This window comes from Rhinopithecus roxellana, chromosome 8 (genome assembly GCF_007565055.1).
Source record: "Rhinopithecus roxellana isolate Shanxi Qingling chromosome 8, ASM756505v1, whole genome shotgun sequence".
Lineage (NCBI taxonomy): Eukaryota > Metazoa > Chordata > Mammalia > Primates > Cercopithecidae > Rhinopithecus > Rhinopithecus roxellana.
The window spans coordinates 52,720,780-52,739,549 of NC_044556.1; the positions used below are offsets into that span (position 1 = coordinate 52,720,780).

Sequence of the window (18,770 nt, forward strand, 5' to 3'; positions counted from 1 at the left end):
CATCAATTATAATTTCTATTTATTTCCCATTCAGATAAGCACTTCATAAATGTTGACAGATTATAAAAATTGTGCACAAGGACTCACTTACCTTGACCTGATGCCTTTAAAAATCTCTAATACATAAGCTGAAGGCTATAAAGGAAGGATTAACACCATTAGTGATACTCTTGGTTGGTTTCTACTAAAGTTCTCTAATTTCTATCTCCTATAAAACAGGAACCCCTCCTTCTTACTTCAGAAAAAGTATTCTAAAATAGCAAGATCTGCATGAGTTTAGAGTCAGCCAGATCTCGGTTCACAATCAAACTCTGCCCCTTACCAACTATGCTACAAGTCAAGCCAGATTCCTTATCTATAAGGTGAAGATACCCTGACTCACAAAATTACTGTGATGAGACATGCAAGTAAAATACTAATTAGAGATTACTAGATAAACATAAATTCTGCCATTACTCTTCCCCTCTCTCTTCTTTATCTCATCAGACTAGTTTCTGTCAACTTTCCCTCTGAAGGCTGATTTGAAAGTTAATTTAGATGAACAGAATCTTCACAGGGCTTTGGACACTAAACATAAACAAGCACTAGAAAATAGAAGAATGCCAGTCCAGTCCAACCAAAAAGGCTGGCTTGGGAAGTTACACTAAAGTGGTGCTTTTGAAATACAAAATATCTTAGAGAATGCCAAGATTCAAAAGAGACTTTTAAAGACAAAGTATTCCCAATAATCCATCCCCAAATCATAATGCCTCTACTTCCTTTCTTGTCCTTCTAAGTAACCTTTCAATAACCAAGGGGAAACCATTAGACATTTTACTCACTGAGATACTGCCATAAGCCATTAGGATGGGGTTGGTGGGAAGTGGAACCTATGAAGAAATTATTAAATCAAGTCATTAAAAAAACTGAGACTTGTATAGCACTTGTTATAGACAGAGTGGTAACAGTATTTTATAATTTTGAAAAGGGAAAAAAAGAGACCCGAAAAAACTGACAGAGTGTAAAAGAATTATCAAGCCTGTTAGTTTCTATAGTATTCATGAATGAGCTGGAACAATGTACTTTATCTAGAAATCTGAAATGGTTACCCTGCCTCCCAAACCAAAGTAGGAACGAGAGTTTCTACTCAAGACAATAATCACCTCAATCTGTAATTTCCTTTCCTTTGCTTTCACTAAGACCAAGTGCCCTTCTTCCCACAGTTCTTCAATTTCTTCTAATGTAGTGAGTTGGAAAGATTCTACTCCACTTATTGCATATCCTGATCTTAGCTAATAAATCCCAAAACAATGGTTTTTCTCCTTGGGAAATCCCTTGATACTGTAACTTACTGTACTCTCTTATTACCTCTTTCCCTGCAGCTTTACAAATGGCTTTGTGTTCCTTCATTTTTGCAGTTTCTTCTCGGTACAACTCAATAGCCTCCATAATCCTCTCAGCCTACAGATGATGACAAAGGAAAGAAATCATCACAATATACTCCATCATCCCAGGACACTGAAACTGGAAGAGCTGACTAGAAATTTGCCAAATGAAATAGCTTCAATCCGTTTAATAAAGACGTGCCAATAGAGTGCCAAAAAGCATTTAAAGACATTTTTGGTTTTCTTATTTTTTAATGTACAGGGAGAAGACTAAGTGTCGTGGACTCAGGTGGGATATCTAGACACTCTGAATAGGGCAGGTCCCAGGAACACCTGAAAGGAGCACATACTGATCAAAGAGATTCAGGACTACTCCCATCTTTGGTTACAAGAGAAGAAAGCAGGTTATAATCCCCATCTTTAAATCTCATCAACTTTTTGCCAAAAAATGGCTTTCTGGTTGATACAGAATAAAACTTTCACTAAAAAGTTGAGATCTCATTAAAAAACGAGATACCGCATTCTATATCAACTTACTGCTTTCACTGTTTCAATAGTTTTCTTTCCAGTAAAGTAACTGTCGCCTTGAGTCTCTCCTGGAACCTGCCAGAAACAAAGAAATCCTTGAACAACACTGTTGACCAGAGTTAAAGAGCTGATAAATTAATCTTACATCCATATAAGAACAGCTATTATTATTTTATGAAAATACTAACAGTGTTACCAGCTACCGGTAACAGTACTTAGCATATGTATTATCATAAGAATATCCTGCACATGTTTAAAAAGAGAATATCCAAATTTTCTAATGTTTATTTTTGCTCTACAGTGAGTAAAATAATTCCCTAAAGCCTCAATTGCCAGAATGATAATTATTCAATAGCAAATTTGGTCAATCACTTGAACCACAAAATTGGGATATACAATTGAAGAGAAAGAATCACACAGATTCTTTATCAGCTGGTGATACCTTCAACTTCTAGCCTCAATTTTAATCCTATTAGAAATTCTGGACATTATAGTCAATTTCAATAAGATAACTATATATGGGGCATAATCTCAAGGTCCCCCAAATTTACTTACTGCTGGTTGGTCTTCTTTGGCCACACTCTCCTCATATTCCGCTTCTCTTTCCTGCCATGAGATAGATATACATTAATTTGAGAGAAAAAAACATGGTCTCTATATAAAGAGAAATGAGGCAGCAAGAAGGTGCTTCTTTGACAACATAATCCCCCTAATGGCATCTTTATCCCTGCCTACCTTCTGAAATGGGTGAGAATGGTCTGGAACAGATCTCCTGAAGGTTCTTGGACTTGTAATGAATGAGGTACAACTGCACTACACAGAAAACTTCAACTACGACAGCCTGTCAGATACCCACTGGCATATTTGTAACCAAGCCTAAAGTTCTTACCATCTCCCTTTCTTCCTCAAGAATAAGAGGCTCCCTTGTTCTCTCCCAAAGTCTCAGAGATTTGTCATGGGACGATGATACAACATAGTCTCCACTGGGGCTTACAGCCAAACACCATATTTCCTGGTGATGCCCCTGGAGGAAAAAAAAACACCTCAAGAATATCTCATTCATAGACCACTATTTAGTGGGTAATGTAAATATTCTTAAAAGTATTTCTTAAGTACCGAGCAAGCAAAGCAGGCATGTGGTTACCTCCAGAGTCTGTATGTGTTCAAATCTGTCTGCATCCCACTGTTTAATCTTATGGTCTTTTCCAGCAGTGAAGAAGAGATGAGACTTGGGTACAAACTGTAGGTACATCACACTGAAAAATGACAGAAATATTAAAATGTCAACAAATTCCAGGTTAGTAAAAAGAGTTTTACACACATAAATAGCTTTTGACTAGCTAGTTCTAGAGTGTCTGACTGTATTTTAGAACTTATATCACTGCCTGAGAATACTGAAAAATAGATGCAGATGCTCAAGGAAAGTGATACAGGTGACTCAAAGGGAGGCATTTGAAAAGACTGTATGTACCTGTCATCATGCGCAAAGAGAGACTTGTGGCAGTCCCCAAAGTCCAAACCCCAGATTTTCACATTCCTATCAGCGGAGCCAGTTGCTATAAGTGCTCCATCCTACGGGAAATAAAAGTAAAATATTACCTTGATTGTTGAATTCTGTACATGAATAAAAAGCTAACCAGAATATTTAACCCATTTCTTTCAAACACATTAAAATGAAGCCAAAAAACTGATTTCATCTCTACTAAAAACACTGAATTCTTTGCTCTTACCTACAGAGATACTTAAAAAGCTTGTTAAGTAAAAGCATGAACTCTGTGGCTTCCATACTTTCATATTGCCACAGGGCAGTGCTATGCCTTGATGTAGGGTTATCTATTTACTTTTTTGGATAGGAAAAAGATTCTCTAATCTCTGGCATGGGATTTGGAAAGAAAGTGGGAGAGAGAAACAGAAGAGAAGCTGAGAAAGCCTGTACTAGAATGTTTATGTATCCCACGTTCCCTATCACTATTTCTCTTATCTCTCCTATTTCAATGCCTGGTTCAAATGATTGTCAACATAAAAAAAAAAAAAAAGGAAGAAATATATTTAACACTGTAACTTAACATTGTTAGTGCACTGATCACAGACAGCTATGAGGTCAACTCCTTTCACACAGAATAGACTTTTTTTTTTTTAAGACAGAGTCTCGCTCTGCAGAATAGACATTGTTTTTTAATATACACTGCCACTTCTAATGAAAACTAGATATTGGGAAATAAATGATTTTGGTCAAGAGACCAAAAGGTTACATAGTGTAAAATACCGTAACTATCCAAATATAAATCCAAGCTCCTTAGCAGCATTATCCTTCAGAACAAAACGGAATGCCTTTTTAAAGTCTTTCATATTTTAGTGTACTCTACCAATTATAGTATTTTAAACAACAAAGTACTATTTGGGAGAGCTACAAGAAGGATAGAGATAATATTTGCAAAATTATTCTGAAAACATTAAAGTAATATATATAAGACACAATATATGTTAATTTGAGACTATTTTTGGAGAAAGAATGATGATAAAAACAAATAATCTAAAATGAAGATATCAAGCCAGAATTAAGAAAGTATTTGCTTTAGAAAAGACAACTATTACTGAGACACTATTTGAACTTTACTTACGTAAGAGATGTCCATGCATATAACAGGTAGTTTGTGTCCATACAGTGAGAGAAAAAACTAAACATTAAAAAAAAAAATAATTAATGTCTGTCTATAAAATATGGGTATAATTTATAACATGTAGGTCTAAAATATAACTTTAGACACATTTTTAAATTGCTTTATATTTGTATTTTCAAAGACAACCCACAAAAGACAGCTTTGTAGGAGTACCTGTGTCCACTACACAGACCCTCCATGCGCTTGCCAAGAATACTGCAGTACAGTGGAGGCAAGGAGGCCCCCAGAAGCTTACTGCCTCAGTCAGATCTCTGGATCTCTTCACTGAAAAGATTCCAGGGCACTTGTTTCACAAAAAAATTCCCAGGCCCAACCTGGTCCCATCAATTCTCTGGGTATAGGGCTCAGTAATCTGTATTTTTAAAAGTAATCTAGATGATCCTAATACATAGCCAAGTGTGAAATCACTGCCCAGGACACCTAGCAGTGCTCTATGACTACTTAGTATGACAGAATTTTCTGTCCACAAGATTTTTTGAACACATGAAATATAACTTGCTTTAAACAAAATTCATGAACTATAGAATTATTTTAAAATGCTAGCTTCCCTAGTATACTTACATTGCTTTGATTCACACACACATTTTTAGAAATGTACTACTGCTGGGCACAGTCAAGGCCACTTCTGTATAGCTTCAACCCAAATTCTTAAGGTCAGTCAGTCAGAAAGGGAAAATATCCCCGGGCATAACCACTATACCTTTAAAGTGTCAACATAGAAAATTTTCACAGTACAGTCCAGCAAAGACACAGCCAATAGCTTTTGATTGGGAGAGTAACTGACACACAGAACATCTTCATCTAGTTGCAAGGTTCGGGTTTGCTTCACAGAAAGTCTAGCACCACAAAAAACATCAAGAAAAAATTAAATGAGTATACAAATTCAGAAAAATCCTAACTCTTTAGAGCACAACAAACGATACAATATGTCAAAAGGCCATTCAATAGCTCCCCATTTTCACTCCAAAAAATGGATACAAAATAATATCTACTCACCTCTTTTGGGTACTATTTTCATCTTTCACTAGCTCAAAATCCCAGAATTTGACAGATTTATCTGCACCACCTGACACAAAGCCACGCTGAAAATCAAATGAAATTTCAATTAAAAACTACTTTAGCATAAAAACTCTGCTATGAAGATACATTTTAAAAGTCTAAGAAAGTATTTTCATTTAATGTCATGGGATAAAAATTAAGAAAAATGTGGTTCTCCCTAGCTCCTAGTTATACTATTATCTAGCATCAAGAAGAAAAAAAACTCTCAGTAAACTAGTTTGAAAAATATACATAGAATGGATAATCTAGGTCTAAAGTATTCGCCTCAGAAGGATATAAATTTAGTCCTGCAATGTCCCTGCTTAAAATATTTTTGAAGCTGTTTTCCATTATCAAGAAAATTAGTCTCATTACATGGTAGTGTTAGTGTAAAGTACATAGAACACTGGATCTCAAGTGTCTGTTCTGCCACCTCATAGATTTATAACACAGGGAACAACCTTTCCGTAATCCCTAGTTTTGTTGAAAAAAAGACCACACAATTTATGGAAAAGATAGAACACTCTACAAATGCAAGATTTATTACCATTTTAGACTCACAGCTGTTTTATTTGGACACCAAGTGGTATTAAACACTCTAAACTTCAGAGATTTTTTCCAAAACTAAGATCTACTTTCAATGGATGAAAAGTTTCTACCATTGAGAATATTTAAATAAATGGGCCAAAATTTAAGGTGTTGTCAAAAATAAAAATCTCAAGATTTTCTAAGCAACAGTACCATTACTAGAACAAGCATACTTTTGCCAGGAACTGCTCTGAAGGTGAGCACATATTTATTGACTTGTAAGGGCTAACGTACTTGCTAAAATTACTAAATTTGTACAGTCATAGACGTTTGTTTGGGAAAAAAAGGGAGCAGCAAAGTCTGCTCAGTTCTCTGCATCATGTTGCCCAAGAGAATATTTCCCCTTAAGAAGTATTACAAAACATTGGCAAAAAAATCATGAGGGTGAGCGATTTGATGTCATGTTGCTGATAAGCGAAAGTAGCCAAACAAGATTTCATTTCATAATGACAGCTAGTCATTTACCAGGTATATAAGAAGGCATCATATATGAACACTAAAGATTAGACCAAAAAAAAAAAAAACAAAAAAACAAAACTCAGGCTTTCTTTAAAGAAACCCTGAGAGAAATCTTTCTTAGTAGCAGTAAATCTTGATATAAGAATTGAGAACTGTGGCCAGAGGGCTGAAGTCCAGGGCTTTAAAATCTGGTTTAGTTACCTGATCTGGAGAGAGGGACATGGACCATAAAGCTCCATCATGTGCATCTATTGTCTCCAGCAGATTCCCTGAGGCCAAGTCATAAAGCTGCAGCTTCCCCGTCTGGGAAGACACAAAATGAGCACAGCTCCAGTGAACATACTTACAACCTCCAGGATTCATGCCTGCACAATTTAGAAAAGACTTCACAACCAAGCTGCAAAAATGTGATCCATTGCTTAGGAAATGGATTCCACGTTCCATGTTCTATATTTCCTATCTGATTAAATACTATTAAATCCCCTACTGATGTGCTGAGTTAACCTTGGCAAGGCTGCCATGTGTATAAGTATGGAATAATACCACTGGGCAGTACTGGACGCATTACTTTCATTGGTTCCACAACTTCAAAAGGAAAATATCATGACTATAGGCAAATCAGAATAAACAAAATAGCAAATGCAAACCTAAAAGCCTTTAAAGTTTAGCCAATCCTTTAAGTGGATGATCCTCTATAGTTATTGGCTTAACCAACTCTTTTCCATCTGCTTTTGGTTTCCTCCTCTGCAATACATTGACAATAAGACATGGGATCTATCTACAACACTGAAGAAGGCAATGAATTCTTTAAAAAATCATAATGGCATAGAAAGCAATTACTTTAAAATTCCTATTTAGAGGTCTGTATATGCCATAGTCATGGTGTCAGCATGTAACACACACACAGAGGCAAAGCCTGCTCTACGATCAGCTTCTGCACAATGTGGTACAGACAGCACAAGCTAGAATACTCGAGTGTCAGGTCTGCTTTGTGCCCATTGGTAAATTCATCCCCATGAACCGAGTTTTTCATCTGTAAAATGAAATTTATATCACCAATGTTTCAAAGATGTTGTCAGGATTAAATGAGATAATGTATATTAACTACCCAGCACAGCCAGTAAGCCAGAGATTGCATTTTAGTCACATGAGTAGTCTTAAGCAATTCAAAAATACTTTCCCATCAGCAAATCAGAGATGGACGTTTGTTGAAAGAATGAGTGAAAAAGGAAGGAAAGTTTTGAGATGTGAATACTGTTTCTTGGCATTGTTCCTAAAATCTGTCCAGCCTATAACTTTTTGTTGAGCAAGAAATATCCATTGTGATCCATACATTTTGTAATAAAACTCAAGTACATATGGCTTTGTTTTATGGAAATAATAATGACAAATACTTGCAAAGCACTTTTCAAAACACTCCATAGACCTTGTTCCATTTTATTCTCACTACCAGTACAACCACTACTGCTATGTCTGCTACCAGCTCTATTATCTATTAGTTATCCACTGCAGGCTAGTTTCTCTGCTAAGAGTTTTGCATACTTCATCTCTGTGAAATGGGTCAGTAACATCATTTTCCATGAGAACACAAAGGCTAACAGGGTTAAAGTCACATAGCTAGTAAGTGCCAGAGGCTGGTACCAGTCCATCTGGTACAAAAGCTGCTGTCAAAAAGCAAGTGTCGTCGTCCTATAAGATAAAGAAACACACTATGAGCAGTTATGTGACTTGCTCCAAATTCCTCTTTTTTTTTTTTTTGAGATAGAGTCTTGCTCTGTCGCCCAGGCTGGAGTGCAGTGGTGCGATCTCACCTCACTGCAAGCTCCGCCTCCCGGGTTCACGCCATTCTCCTGCCTCAGCCTCCCAAGTAGCTGGGACTACAGGTGTGCGCCACCACGCCCGGCTAAATTTTTGTATTTTTAGCAGAGACAGGGTTTCACCATGTTAACCAGGATGGTCTCAATCTCCTGACCTCGTGATCTGCCCGCCTTGGCCTCCCAAAGTGCTGGGATTACAGGCATGAGCCATGACACCTGGCCCAAATTACCCATTTCTGAAGGGCAGAAACTAAATCCAAATCCATGTCTGCTTATTTCCACATGGTTGTCTCCCAATCTGACTAGCACCTAGGAATGAGGACTTGATCAGTTTGTCTTTACTGAATGCTTCTGTCTGCCAAGCATGATATTAGGTACTTAATATATTTAATTATTACCCTTAATATATTTTATCATTAATTAAAACACAATTACATATGTGCTCATAAAAAGATGCATGAAAGGATGATCACCAAAATGTTAATGGTAGTTATCTCAGGGTCATGATTTCAATTTTCTTCTTCATAATTTTTAACAAAGTAAAACTTCAGTAAACAAAATATGTAATAAACTAATATCCTCCTAGATTACTTAGCTCCAGTACATCTCTAATATGCTAAAAAGAACCAGATTTCTTAACTTTATGAATTTTGAGTAGAAAAGATCCAGATATCCCAGAAAAAGTCTCCATTTACCTTTGTTCCTATGACCACCTGTCTATCACCAGGTACAAAGAATGAGCAAAGTGCATATTCACAGGTCATTGTGCGAATACACTGCAGTGTAGACCTATAAGAAAGAAAAAATAAAGAACTCATGTTAAGAGAATCTGCTTCTCCATTTTAGAGGTCAGTGTGTAGGTTTCAATGCACTTAGACAGATCAACATAAAAGATAAGTCTTAAAAACCCTTGACTCACATACAATTATAGTCATGGGAGAAAATACTATCAAGCACCAAACTTTGTTTACTTTTTAAGGCCTCCAAATCCTAAGGAACAGAAATCACACAAAAGCAGGGTAGAAAAGTGTCTGCTGGGCTCCACAGAGCCCAATCTGCCATTACCAAGAAGTAAGTGAGTCTGAAGGGTTACAAGTCAAATTAGTACATCATTACAAATATCCCTACATTTTTCACAGGACCACAAACATTCATTAATTAAATAACTATATATCAAATGTTCACTTAACACACATTTACTGAATGCCCACTACATACCAGGTACTGTTCTAGGTGCTGGAGATACAACAGTGGATGAAACAGCAGAGATTCCTAATCTCGCGAAGGTTAACATTCTTTGGGAATAATAAATATGTAAATACTTGGTATATCAGATGATAGGTGCTATAAAGAAACAATGCTGGGAGAAGAGGATGAAGAGTTCAAGGAGTTGGGTAAGAATGATAGGACTGTCATCTGATAAGACACAGAAAAAGCTTATGGATAAATGGGGAAGATGGATCCAGGCAGAAAGGACAGGGAGCATGAGGGCCATAAGAAAGGCACATTCTTGTTCTGTTGAAGGAATAGCAAGAAGGCCAGTGTGGCTCTAGTGGAGGAGAAAAGGAGAGTAAGAGATAAGGTGTGTAAGGTAGGTAGAGTGTGATGGAACTATTGGAAGTGATCTAACTTCCACTATAAAAAGATTACACTGGCTACTGTGTTGAGAACAGACTATAGAGGGGCAAGCAAGAAAGCAGGGACACCAGTCAGGGGGCTATTACAATAACCCAGATGAGAGATGACAGTGGTTTGAATGGGGCAGTGGCAGTGCAGGTGGTAAGATGAGGCTGGATTCGGGATCAATTATGAAGGTAGAGCTGATAGGATTTGCTAATAGATTGGATCAATATGGGATATGAAAATCAACAATGGGCTGGGTGCGGTGGCTCATGCCTATAATCCCAGTACTTTGGGAGACTGAGATGGGTGGATTACTTGAGGTCAGGAGTTCGAGGCCAACATGATAAAACTGTCTCTACTAAAAATACAAAAATTAGCCAGGCATGGTGGCACACGCCTGTAATCCCAGCTACTCGCTACTCAGGAGGCTGACACAGGAAAACCACTTGAACCCAGGAGGTGGAGGTTGCAGTGAGGCGAGATCACATCAGTGCACTCCAGCCTGGGTGATAGAGCAAGACTCTGTCTCAAAATAAATAAATAAAAGAAAATCAAGAATGGCTACAAGGTTTAGACTACAGCAACTGGTAGCCAGTAATCATTTATTAAGATAGGGAAGTCTGAAGGAATAGCAGGTGGGAGGATTTTTGGAGACATGAACATCTAAGTTTGGTTTGGGACACATAAAAGTTTGAAATGCTTAATTAGACATCCAAGTGGTGACATGAAGTATTTGTATACACGAGTTTAATGTTTAGGGAGGAGGTTAAAGCTGGATATAAATGTATGTGTCATCACACACACAAAGCTACATGACAGATTACACAAAGTGAGTTTAGATACACAAAAGGCCCAAAGACTCTACCCTAAAGTACTCTAACACTTAGACATCATAAAGATAAGAAGGATGGAGCGAGGACTGAGAATAAATAGACAGCAAGGGAAGGGGAAATAATGAAAGTCAAAGAAAGTGTTTCAAAGGGAGAACGTTACCAATTCAAGGAGAGAGCAAAAAATGAGCTAAAGTGAGCTAAAAAAGCTTTTAGCAAGGTGTAAAACGGTCACCTGGGAAAGTAAAAGAAGGGTGAGAAGTTAGGGTACAATTACTGGGCAGCACTAACAGGCTGCTTTTTATTAAGTTTAAAGAGTAGGTAGTATGGTTGTGTGTTTTTCTCCAGCCAAGTACAGTTACAAGCGCTAGACATGGAATACGCTTGCCTTTTTTTTTTCTTTTTTTTTTTTTTGGCACATTTTAAAAGGCAACTTTTTCTTCTCTAAGCTCTACAGGCTAATGGCCCAAACACACTAAAGATAATTGTATTGAGGGCCTTAAGAAGTTAAATAACTAACCCTAAAGAGTACCCAAAAAAAATTAAAAGTAAAGAAATACTACTAAATACAGCTATACAAAACATCATTTCACAAACCTGTTCCATATTTTAACGGAATCAGCTGCAGCTGAAAGAACAGCAATATTGTCTGAGCTGAATGACAAAGTCCGCACATCACTGCGATGACCCCCAATGGTGATTCTGCTTGTCCTGACAGGCTGAGGAGTAGGCAAGGATGGATTCAGTGAGTACAGTTCTACCAGGTTGTTCTGCAGCAGGAAGACAGCCTTTAACTCTCCTTGAGGTGAATGAATCAAGTCAAAAGATCTGCATAAGAAAATAATCATAAATGTTCTAGCTACCATCTTAGCTCACAAGGTTAACTTTTTCCAGGAAAAGGCTTTACAATGTCTTCTAGCTATATAAAGCCTGAATAACTATAAATAATTTTTCAAATAAAGAGTGCTCTAAGGCTGGGTGCAGTGGTTCACGCCTGTAATCCCAGCACTTTGGGAGGCCAAGGCGGGTGGATGACTTGAGGTCAGGAGTTTGAGACCAGTCTGGCCAACATGGCAAAACCCCGTCTCCACTAAAAATACAAAAATTAGCTGAGTGTGGTGGCACAAGCCTGTAATCCCAGCTACTGGGGAGGCTGAGGCAGGAGAATTGCTTGAACCTGGGAGACTGAGGCTGTAGTGAGCCAAGATCATGCCACTGCACTCCAGCCTGGGCAACAGAGCAAGACTCCATCTCAAAAAAATTGGAAAAAAAAAAAAAAGAGTGCTCCAAGTATTGAGTAGGCTTTTAAGTCAAAAAAAATAAAATAAAATAAAACTAGGCTCAGATCCTGGTTCTGATACATACCTTGGTTTTGTGTATGTATTTATAAGTGACTTTATACTCTTTCTGAACGTGGGGTACACTTTTTTCTTTTTTTAAATTAGCCACAGGAAAAGACAGTAAATGACTAGCTAAAAGGGTACTACAATAATCCAAATACAAGACAAAAACTGGGCCCACGGTTAGGGCAACAGAAGCAGGGTGTGACACAGATGTCTCATGACCACTGTCTTCAAACATATAATTCATAAGACAGCTTACAAATAGCATGAAAAAGCCAATAATATTTGGTAGCTTACTATTTATTTGATAACTTCAGATAATTTATTTTTACTCACTTGATTTTGGCAGAAGTTTTGATATTAGTCACCCGCTGGATTTCATCTTGCAGACTCATTTCAACATTAACTTCAGGATCTTCCTCCTCTCCTTTGCAAGAATGTAATCTAGAGGGAAGAAAAGTGTTATCATGCTCTTATTTTTCTAGAAGCAGCTTTGCACTTACTTGAGTTCAAAATCTGGCCCCTTGACCAACAAACTGTGTGATTCTGGAAAAGTCACTTAACCACACAGGATTACCATGAGAATTAAACAATGTAGTATAAGTGGAAATGCTTTGTACACTACAATGTCATAAAGTATTATTTCACTTAATAGGTACCCTTAAGAAATGGATTCTGAATGTAATAGCCCATAAAATTTCTTGTAACAAGGTCCTTATAATTCCAACTATTCCACTGAACTGTCTCTGGTTATTTTTCTAATTTCAGGACTTTTTAGAAAACTCACTAACCTGCACTTAACAATCCAACCATGTTAAATAAATCAGAATAGGTCTCAAAAGATTTGCCGAATCAGATGATTCTCTATCTCTCCGAGACTTGACAAATTTGGGTTATCGGTACCTCACAAGTTCTTCTTTAACTTTTAACGGTAATTGATAAGAGAGTAAATATTAAAGAAGCCAGTATTTTTCAGTAACATGGGGCCTATCCAGGATATTTCATTATTAATATAAGTATTAAGAAAACATACTTTGCTTTCTTTCTAGCTTTCTTCATCTTCTTATCCATTTTCTTCTGAATTTCCTCTTTGGAAAGGATACAAAACAATTCTAGCACAGAATCAGTTCCCTAGAAAGGCAAAAGGTTAATGTGAGTCAAGGAGAGGTGATTTGTAATTTACCTAATTCTCAATTAAAAGTAAACAACAATATTTATTTTTCTTCCCTTAGTTAATCTCTCTGGGTTTGCTATCTCATCTGTAAAATGAGGATATCACTTCCTACTTGTAGCATTGCTCTGAAGGCTAAACAAGAAGTTAAATGCTTTTAAATTGCTTAGAAGAGCAAGCATTTAATAAATGGTTGCTAATAAAAATAATATTGGTTCAAAAGTAATTGCAGTTTTTGCCATTACTTTTTAAATGACAAAAACTGCAATTACTTTTCCACCAACCTAATAGTAATTATTAATATTTTTATTGTTATGCTAATAAAGCTAGAGATTCTAGGTCCACACAGTACCATATAATGAATTATTAACATGAGTCAAGAAAAAGTCATCTTTACATTGAATATGAAAGAATGAGTGTGTGAAAGGAACAGCCTATTCCTTGTTATTTTCTCCTAAGTATAGTACTCACATGGCAAGCAACAATCCTGCCTGTCTTCTCGACTGCAAGGTTTACAACTCTGTCTCTTCCTTCCCGCATTATGGAACCAGCTTTTCTACATGAAAGGATTCGCTACAGAAGAAGCAAGAGCAGATGAAGGTTAGATGTAAGTTCTACTGAACTTCTGAAAAAAATGTAATTCTAGTAAGTGCAAGTGACAAAAATATTCCCTAAAGTGATGATTCCCTAAAAATCTGCAATTCTGACTTTCCCACTATTCAACACAATTAAACTTAAGAAACGAAAATGAATTACATCCTCAGGGGCTTCATCCATCTCAAAGGTACCATGCTCTGCCTCAAGAGTATCTTGTATTCCAGGAGAAGATCCTTTGATTTTCTTGGGGTCTGGTTCTTCCGAGTCTTCAATCTGTTTCATAAAAATGGGAAAATAAAAGCTGAAATAGTATGTTCCAGGAGGCATTTTGTTGTTGTTGTTGGGGACAGAGTCTTACTCTATCTCCCAGGCTGGAGTGCAATGGCACGATCATATCTCACTGCAGCCTTGATCTCGTGGGCTCAAGCCATCCTCCCACCTCAGCCTCCTAAATAGCTGAAACCACAGGCACACACCACCATGCTTGACTAATTTTTAATTTTTTTGTAGAGACAGGTTCTTGTCATGTTGCCCAGGCTGCTCTCAAACTTGTGTGTGGACTCAAGTGATCCTCCTGTCTCAGCCTCCCAAAGTACTGGGATTATAGGCATGAACCACTAAGCCTGGCCCAAGAGGTAACTCTTAATCCTGAAGACTTAGAAATCTTTCTTATGGTCAATAATAGCTTCTAATCCATGATCTCCCTTATCAAACCTCTTCAGTAGCAGGGCAGGTATCAGAACTTATTAAAAACTGACTACATAATATATAAACAAAATATTACTCATTATACTATCTCCAAAAACTTTCTATAGTGTAAGGACTACTGTTTAGCGACAACAGTGAAAAAATAATGACCCTTCTCTTCACTAACTTCAAAATTTTCTCTGTATTTAGGTGAAAGGTCAACCATATTATAGAAAGAAAAATTCAAATTGGCACTAGGAATTGCAAAGGCATTCCAAGACAGGTTGATACATTTTCTTCTTAAATAAAGATAACCCCTACTCTACTAATGTAACTCCCATCGAAATGGCTGCTGGACACTGTACACACCGAAATTCAGCTAAACCTAAGGTCTGCAAGCTTTTCTTCTATGTAAATTCTTTAAATGTTTAAGAAAAAGTTATACATCTTCTCAGAATATGCATATTTATAAACATAAAATTCTACATATATGTTTGAGGGGAAAGGTTCACAGATATTCTGAAGGCCATCCATGGACCCCCAAAGGTCCAAGAATATCTGATTAAGAGTGCCACAAACTAAAACATTAGTATTACCAGAAGCTGTAAGCCTAAAGCTAACCTGAGCTCAAATAAATGAGGATAATGAGCATACAAGGAAGAAAAGCTTTTTCAGGTGTTGCAGGTTATTGGTGTGATGAGTTCCTTCTAATACTATGTGAAGTACTCAATAATTACATCTGATTCTAAAACCAAGGTGCTTATGAAACTTCTAAACATGACCCTGCCCATGATTTTAAAAAGTAATTACCTCTTGCAGATAAGCTATGTCCCATACCCTCAGTTCACTGTCTGAGGCTCCAGTGATGAGTCGCTTTTCTTCTGACACCAGAACCAACCCCCATACCTATAGAATATAAAAAGATTTGAGTAATACAATTTTCAAGAGATTCCAGGTAGTATAATATGATGTTCCAAAAGTCTAAGTTACCATAGTGAAATGTCTTTGGCACCTTAAAGGCAAAGAAAAGGCATATCAACAACCCTTTCAAAATACACTAAGAGAAACCTCACTTTTACAGAGAAAAAAATGGCCTGTGGTGAAACTGCTGCTTTTGTGATACTACGAGTTTGTCTCTAACCTCCTATAATCAAATTAAGATAATGGCTGTTCAGCATAAATCTTAACTGGAATCCACTCAAATGATGATTTTAAGTCTTCTATTTCTTTGCTTTTAGCAGTGTCTAGCAAATAAAAGGTGCCCCACTAATGTCCATGGCATAACTTTCAGCTTCAAGTATCCAGGAATTAAATAATGAAAATAATATTGCTGCAGATCAACAAATAATTTAATCTTCTTGTCATTAACTCTAGGTATTACCTTCCTGAATGCCTGATATGAATAAAGCACTGAGGATGCAAAGATGTATAAAAAACAGTCCCTGAACTCAACTGAATAGATCTGTGTTCAAGTAACTACTGTAAGAGCTACCATGTGCTGCTTACCTATCAGTAAGCTAGGTGCTGCACACATAATATTATTAAACTTCCCTATGTTCATAAAAGTGGACACATTATTTAGAAATGATGAAATTCAGGAATTAAAAACCATCCAAGGCCAATTTTTACTACATGTCAGAGCATCAGTATCTGCTCCAATGGCTGGCATTGCTTCCATCAAACCAGCCTCACTATTCCTCAAGATGGCATAAAATTATTGTGTGCAGTAAAAACAAAGAGCCATGAAAAGGGAAGCGAAGAACACCACCTTTTCCCTTTTGCCTTCCCATTATTTCCCTGGGCCCATGACCCTCCACGTACCTCAGTCCGGTGGCCAACCATTGTTTTAAAGCAGTGCTGAGTATCAAGGTCCCACCATTTCACCATGGTATCTTTCCCACTAAAAGAAGAAACAGGAGAAAAATATATATATCCTGTTTAGGAAAACTTATTCAACCAATAGGCAGATCCAAAACTCACTTTGCTTTAAAAGGAACATATGCTTCAATAATGTCTAAAGCTCCAATTCTCTCTGATCTTTCTTTTGAAAAGCAAAGAATCCTAACTTTCCTTGTAGTTATTCCTGTGCAGAAAATAAAATGTTCTACCTATAAGCACAAGAATGACTTTAGATGCAGAGTACCAAAGAATACAGAATTTGATCCATCATGCCTTCCTCTTATCATTTCAATCATCACAGCATTGGCATTCCCTCAGACAATCTACCATGGAAACATCTTAGACCTCTCCCACTCCCTTGTCTTCCCGTCCAGTTAGTCTCTTGTCCTGAAAATGCCTCCTCTGTGAAGTTTCTAACTATTGACTCCTTCTAGTCCATTTCTGTACACTAACCTGAACTTAAGTCCTACTACCTGGATTATTTTAACAGCTTCTCATTTGGTCTCTTTGTCCATTGCTGTTCTTTCATCCCATCCAATGTGCAACTGTCGGATAACCTTAATTTTTAATATTTGCACTCACTCAATGTTCTCTGTAGAATGAAAATCAGGTTCTTTGGCAGCATTCTCAAAATTTCCCATTTATTTGTTCTTAACCCCCTAAATATAAGCCCTCCCAGTCAATGGCCTCTACTACTCCTGCTCAAACACCTCTTCCCTACCTCTTCACTACATAAATCTAATATAATCCTCCTTCATGAGCAAACTGGAAAAAAAAAAAAACCCTCAAAAACCTGATTTACAAACTCCATCCCATATAACCCCACCTTACAGTGTTATTTACTTTCCTTTATATTCCCTAAGCTGTAATATATATATTTTCTATTAGAACCATAGAATCATTCTCTTACAGAACCTGTGTTATCTGAACAAGACACTAATTTACCTGTATCCTATCCCACAGAAACAAATCCACCATTGGTAAAGCATTTAGTGCTCACAACTTTTTCTGAGTTATTACTATGGTTCCTCTAATTAATGCCTGGCAAACCTTGGTATCCCAGCTTTTCCTAGGTGGCCATTCTTTAGCAATATTCATTATGATGTTAGGTTGAACAATATAAAACTGTTGGTATTTGATGATTTTTTATGTACACAAATAAAAATTTCAAATGGTTCATCCTAATAGGTGTTCAGAAGGCCTATGAAGTACAGTATATCTCTCCTCAAAAGGCGAGCCGAATTTAACACCTGGTATTCATATCTTCCCTCTGCTCCATATTCTGATTCCTGGCTTTCTAGAGATCTAGAAGGTAGACAAAGCTCATTCTTTAATGAGCTTCAAAAGGCTAAGAAACAAGGAAAAACTGATATCAAGAGAAAAGAATGACAAATTAGAAAAATTATTTTAAAAATAATATAACTTTGGATAGCTCTACGATACTACTTAGAAGAAATGGAAAAAAGGAAAGCAGGAGAACAGGAGGGAACACTAATGCATAAGCATGAGCACACTGCTCATGAGAGAAATGAGTAAGGAAGAAAGCAAATTCTCTCTTCCTAAAAAAGAACTGGAAATTAAACCATTATTTCTTTACCTAGTAACTAGCAGGTTCTTTTCTTGTAGAAACAAGGCTTGTGTGATGGCGTCCTTGTGCCCCTTTAGACGGTAGAGACCACTTTCATTGATCACATCCCATACAATAATATCTGTGTCCTAAAGGGATCAAATAATACAGATGAAAAATAATTTTCTTTACCACATATGGCCTAACTTGACAAACAATGAGACTTAATTATTACAAAGGCAATACACAGTCCTTGCAGAAAATTTGGAAAGCATGGGGAAAGTACAGTGGAATAAACACCAGCCTTATTCCCACCATGCAGAAATAATCCCCAGATATTGTTATTGCTCTAGTTTTTATGTATAATCCAGGTTGTTATTTTCCTATTAGAAAACTGAGATCATGCCATTCCTATCATTTTAAAACCTTTTCTTTATTCATTAAATATTATTTCCATTTCTTCCACGTTATTCTAGGGTGTTCACATTTTTAATGCTCACATAATAAATTCTAAAGTGATAGCACAACTTATTTAAAAATTTTTCTATTTTAGACATTTAGGTAGTTTCCAACTTTCT

The 18,770-nt window shown here is 36.8% G+C and overlaps 2 protein-coding genes across 3 annotated transcripts in view; one reads left to right on the plus strand and one right to left on the minus strand.

Annotated features, from left to right (window-relative positions):
• The window catches only part of SPAG17 (sperm associated antigen 17), a 258,327-nt gene extending 256,741 nt beyond the window's left edge, over positions 1–1,586 (plus strand). The window contains exon 49 of the mRNA XM_030935882.1: positions 1,398–1,586. The gene's annotated coding sequence lies outside the window, so the exon portion shown is untranslated. The remainder of the gene's footprint in view (positions 1–1,397) is intronic.
• The window catches only part of WDR3 (WD repeat domain 3), a 30,481-nt gene that overhangs the window by 4,899 nt on the left and 6,812 nt on the right, over positions 1–18,770 (minus strand). For both annotated transcript variants that reach the window (XM_010374075.2, XM_030935883.1), the window contains exons 4-24: positions 18,223–18,341; positions 16,548–16,626; positions 15,537–15,632; positions 14,199–14,312; positions 13,914–14,015; positions 13,305–13,402; positions 12,608–12,715; positions 11,526–11,756; positions 9,171–9,264; positions 6,860–6,961; positions 5,570–5,655; positions 5,274–5,409; positions 4,514–4,570; positions 3,364–3,464; positions 3,037–3,148; positions 2,782–2,916; positions 2,448–2,498; positions 1,902–1,967; positions 1,348–1,440; positions 822–869; positions 92–135 (exon numbers count right to left, since the gene is read on the minus strand). In XM_010374075.2, the coding sequence (XP_010372377.1) occupies positions 92–135; positions 822–869; positions 1,348–1,440; positions 1,902–1,967; positions 2,448–2,498; positions 2,782–2,916; positions 3,037–3,148; positions 3,364–3,464; positions 4,514–4,570; positions 5,274–5,409; positions 5,570–5,655; positions 6,860–6,961; positions 9,171–9,264; positions 11,526–11,756; positions 12,608–12,715; positions 13,305–13,402; positions 13,914–14,015; positions 14,199–14,312; positions 15,537–15,632; positions 16,548–16,626; positions 18,223–18,341 (2,072 nt within the window). The remainder of the gene's footprint in view (positions 1–91; positions 136–821; positions 870–1,347; positions 1,441–1,901; positions 1,968–2,447; positions 2,499–2,781; positions 2,917–3,036; positions 3,149–3,363; positions 3,465–4,513; positions 4,571–5,273; positions 5,410–5,569; positions 5,656–6,859; positions 6,962–9,170; positions 9,265–11,525; positions 11,757–12,607; positions 12,716–13,304; positions 13,403–13,913; positions 14,016–14,198; positions 14,313–15,536; positions 15,633–16,547; positions 16,627–18,222; positions 18,342–18,770) is intronic.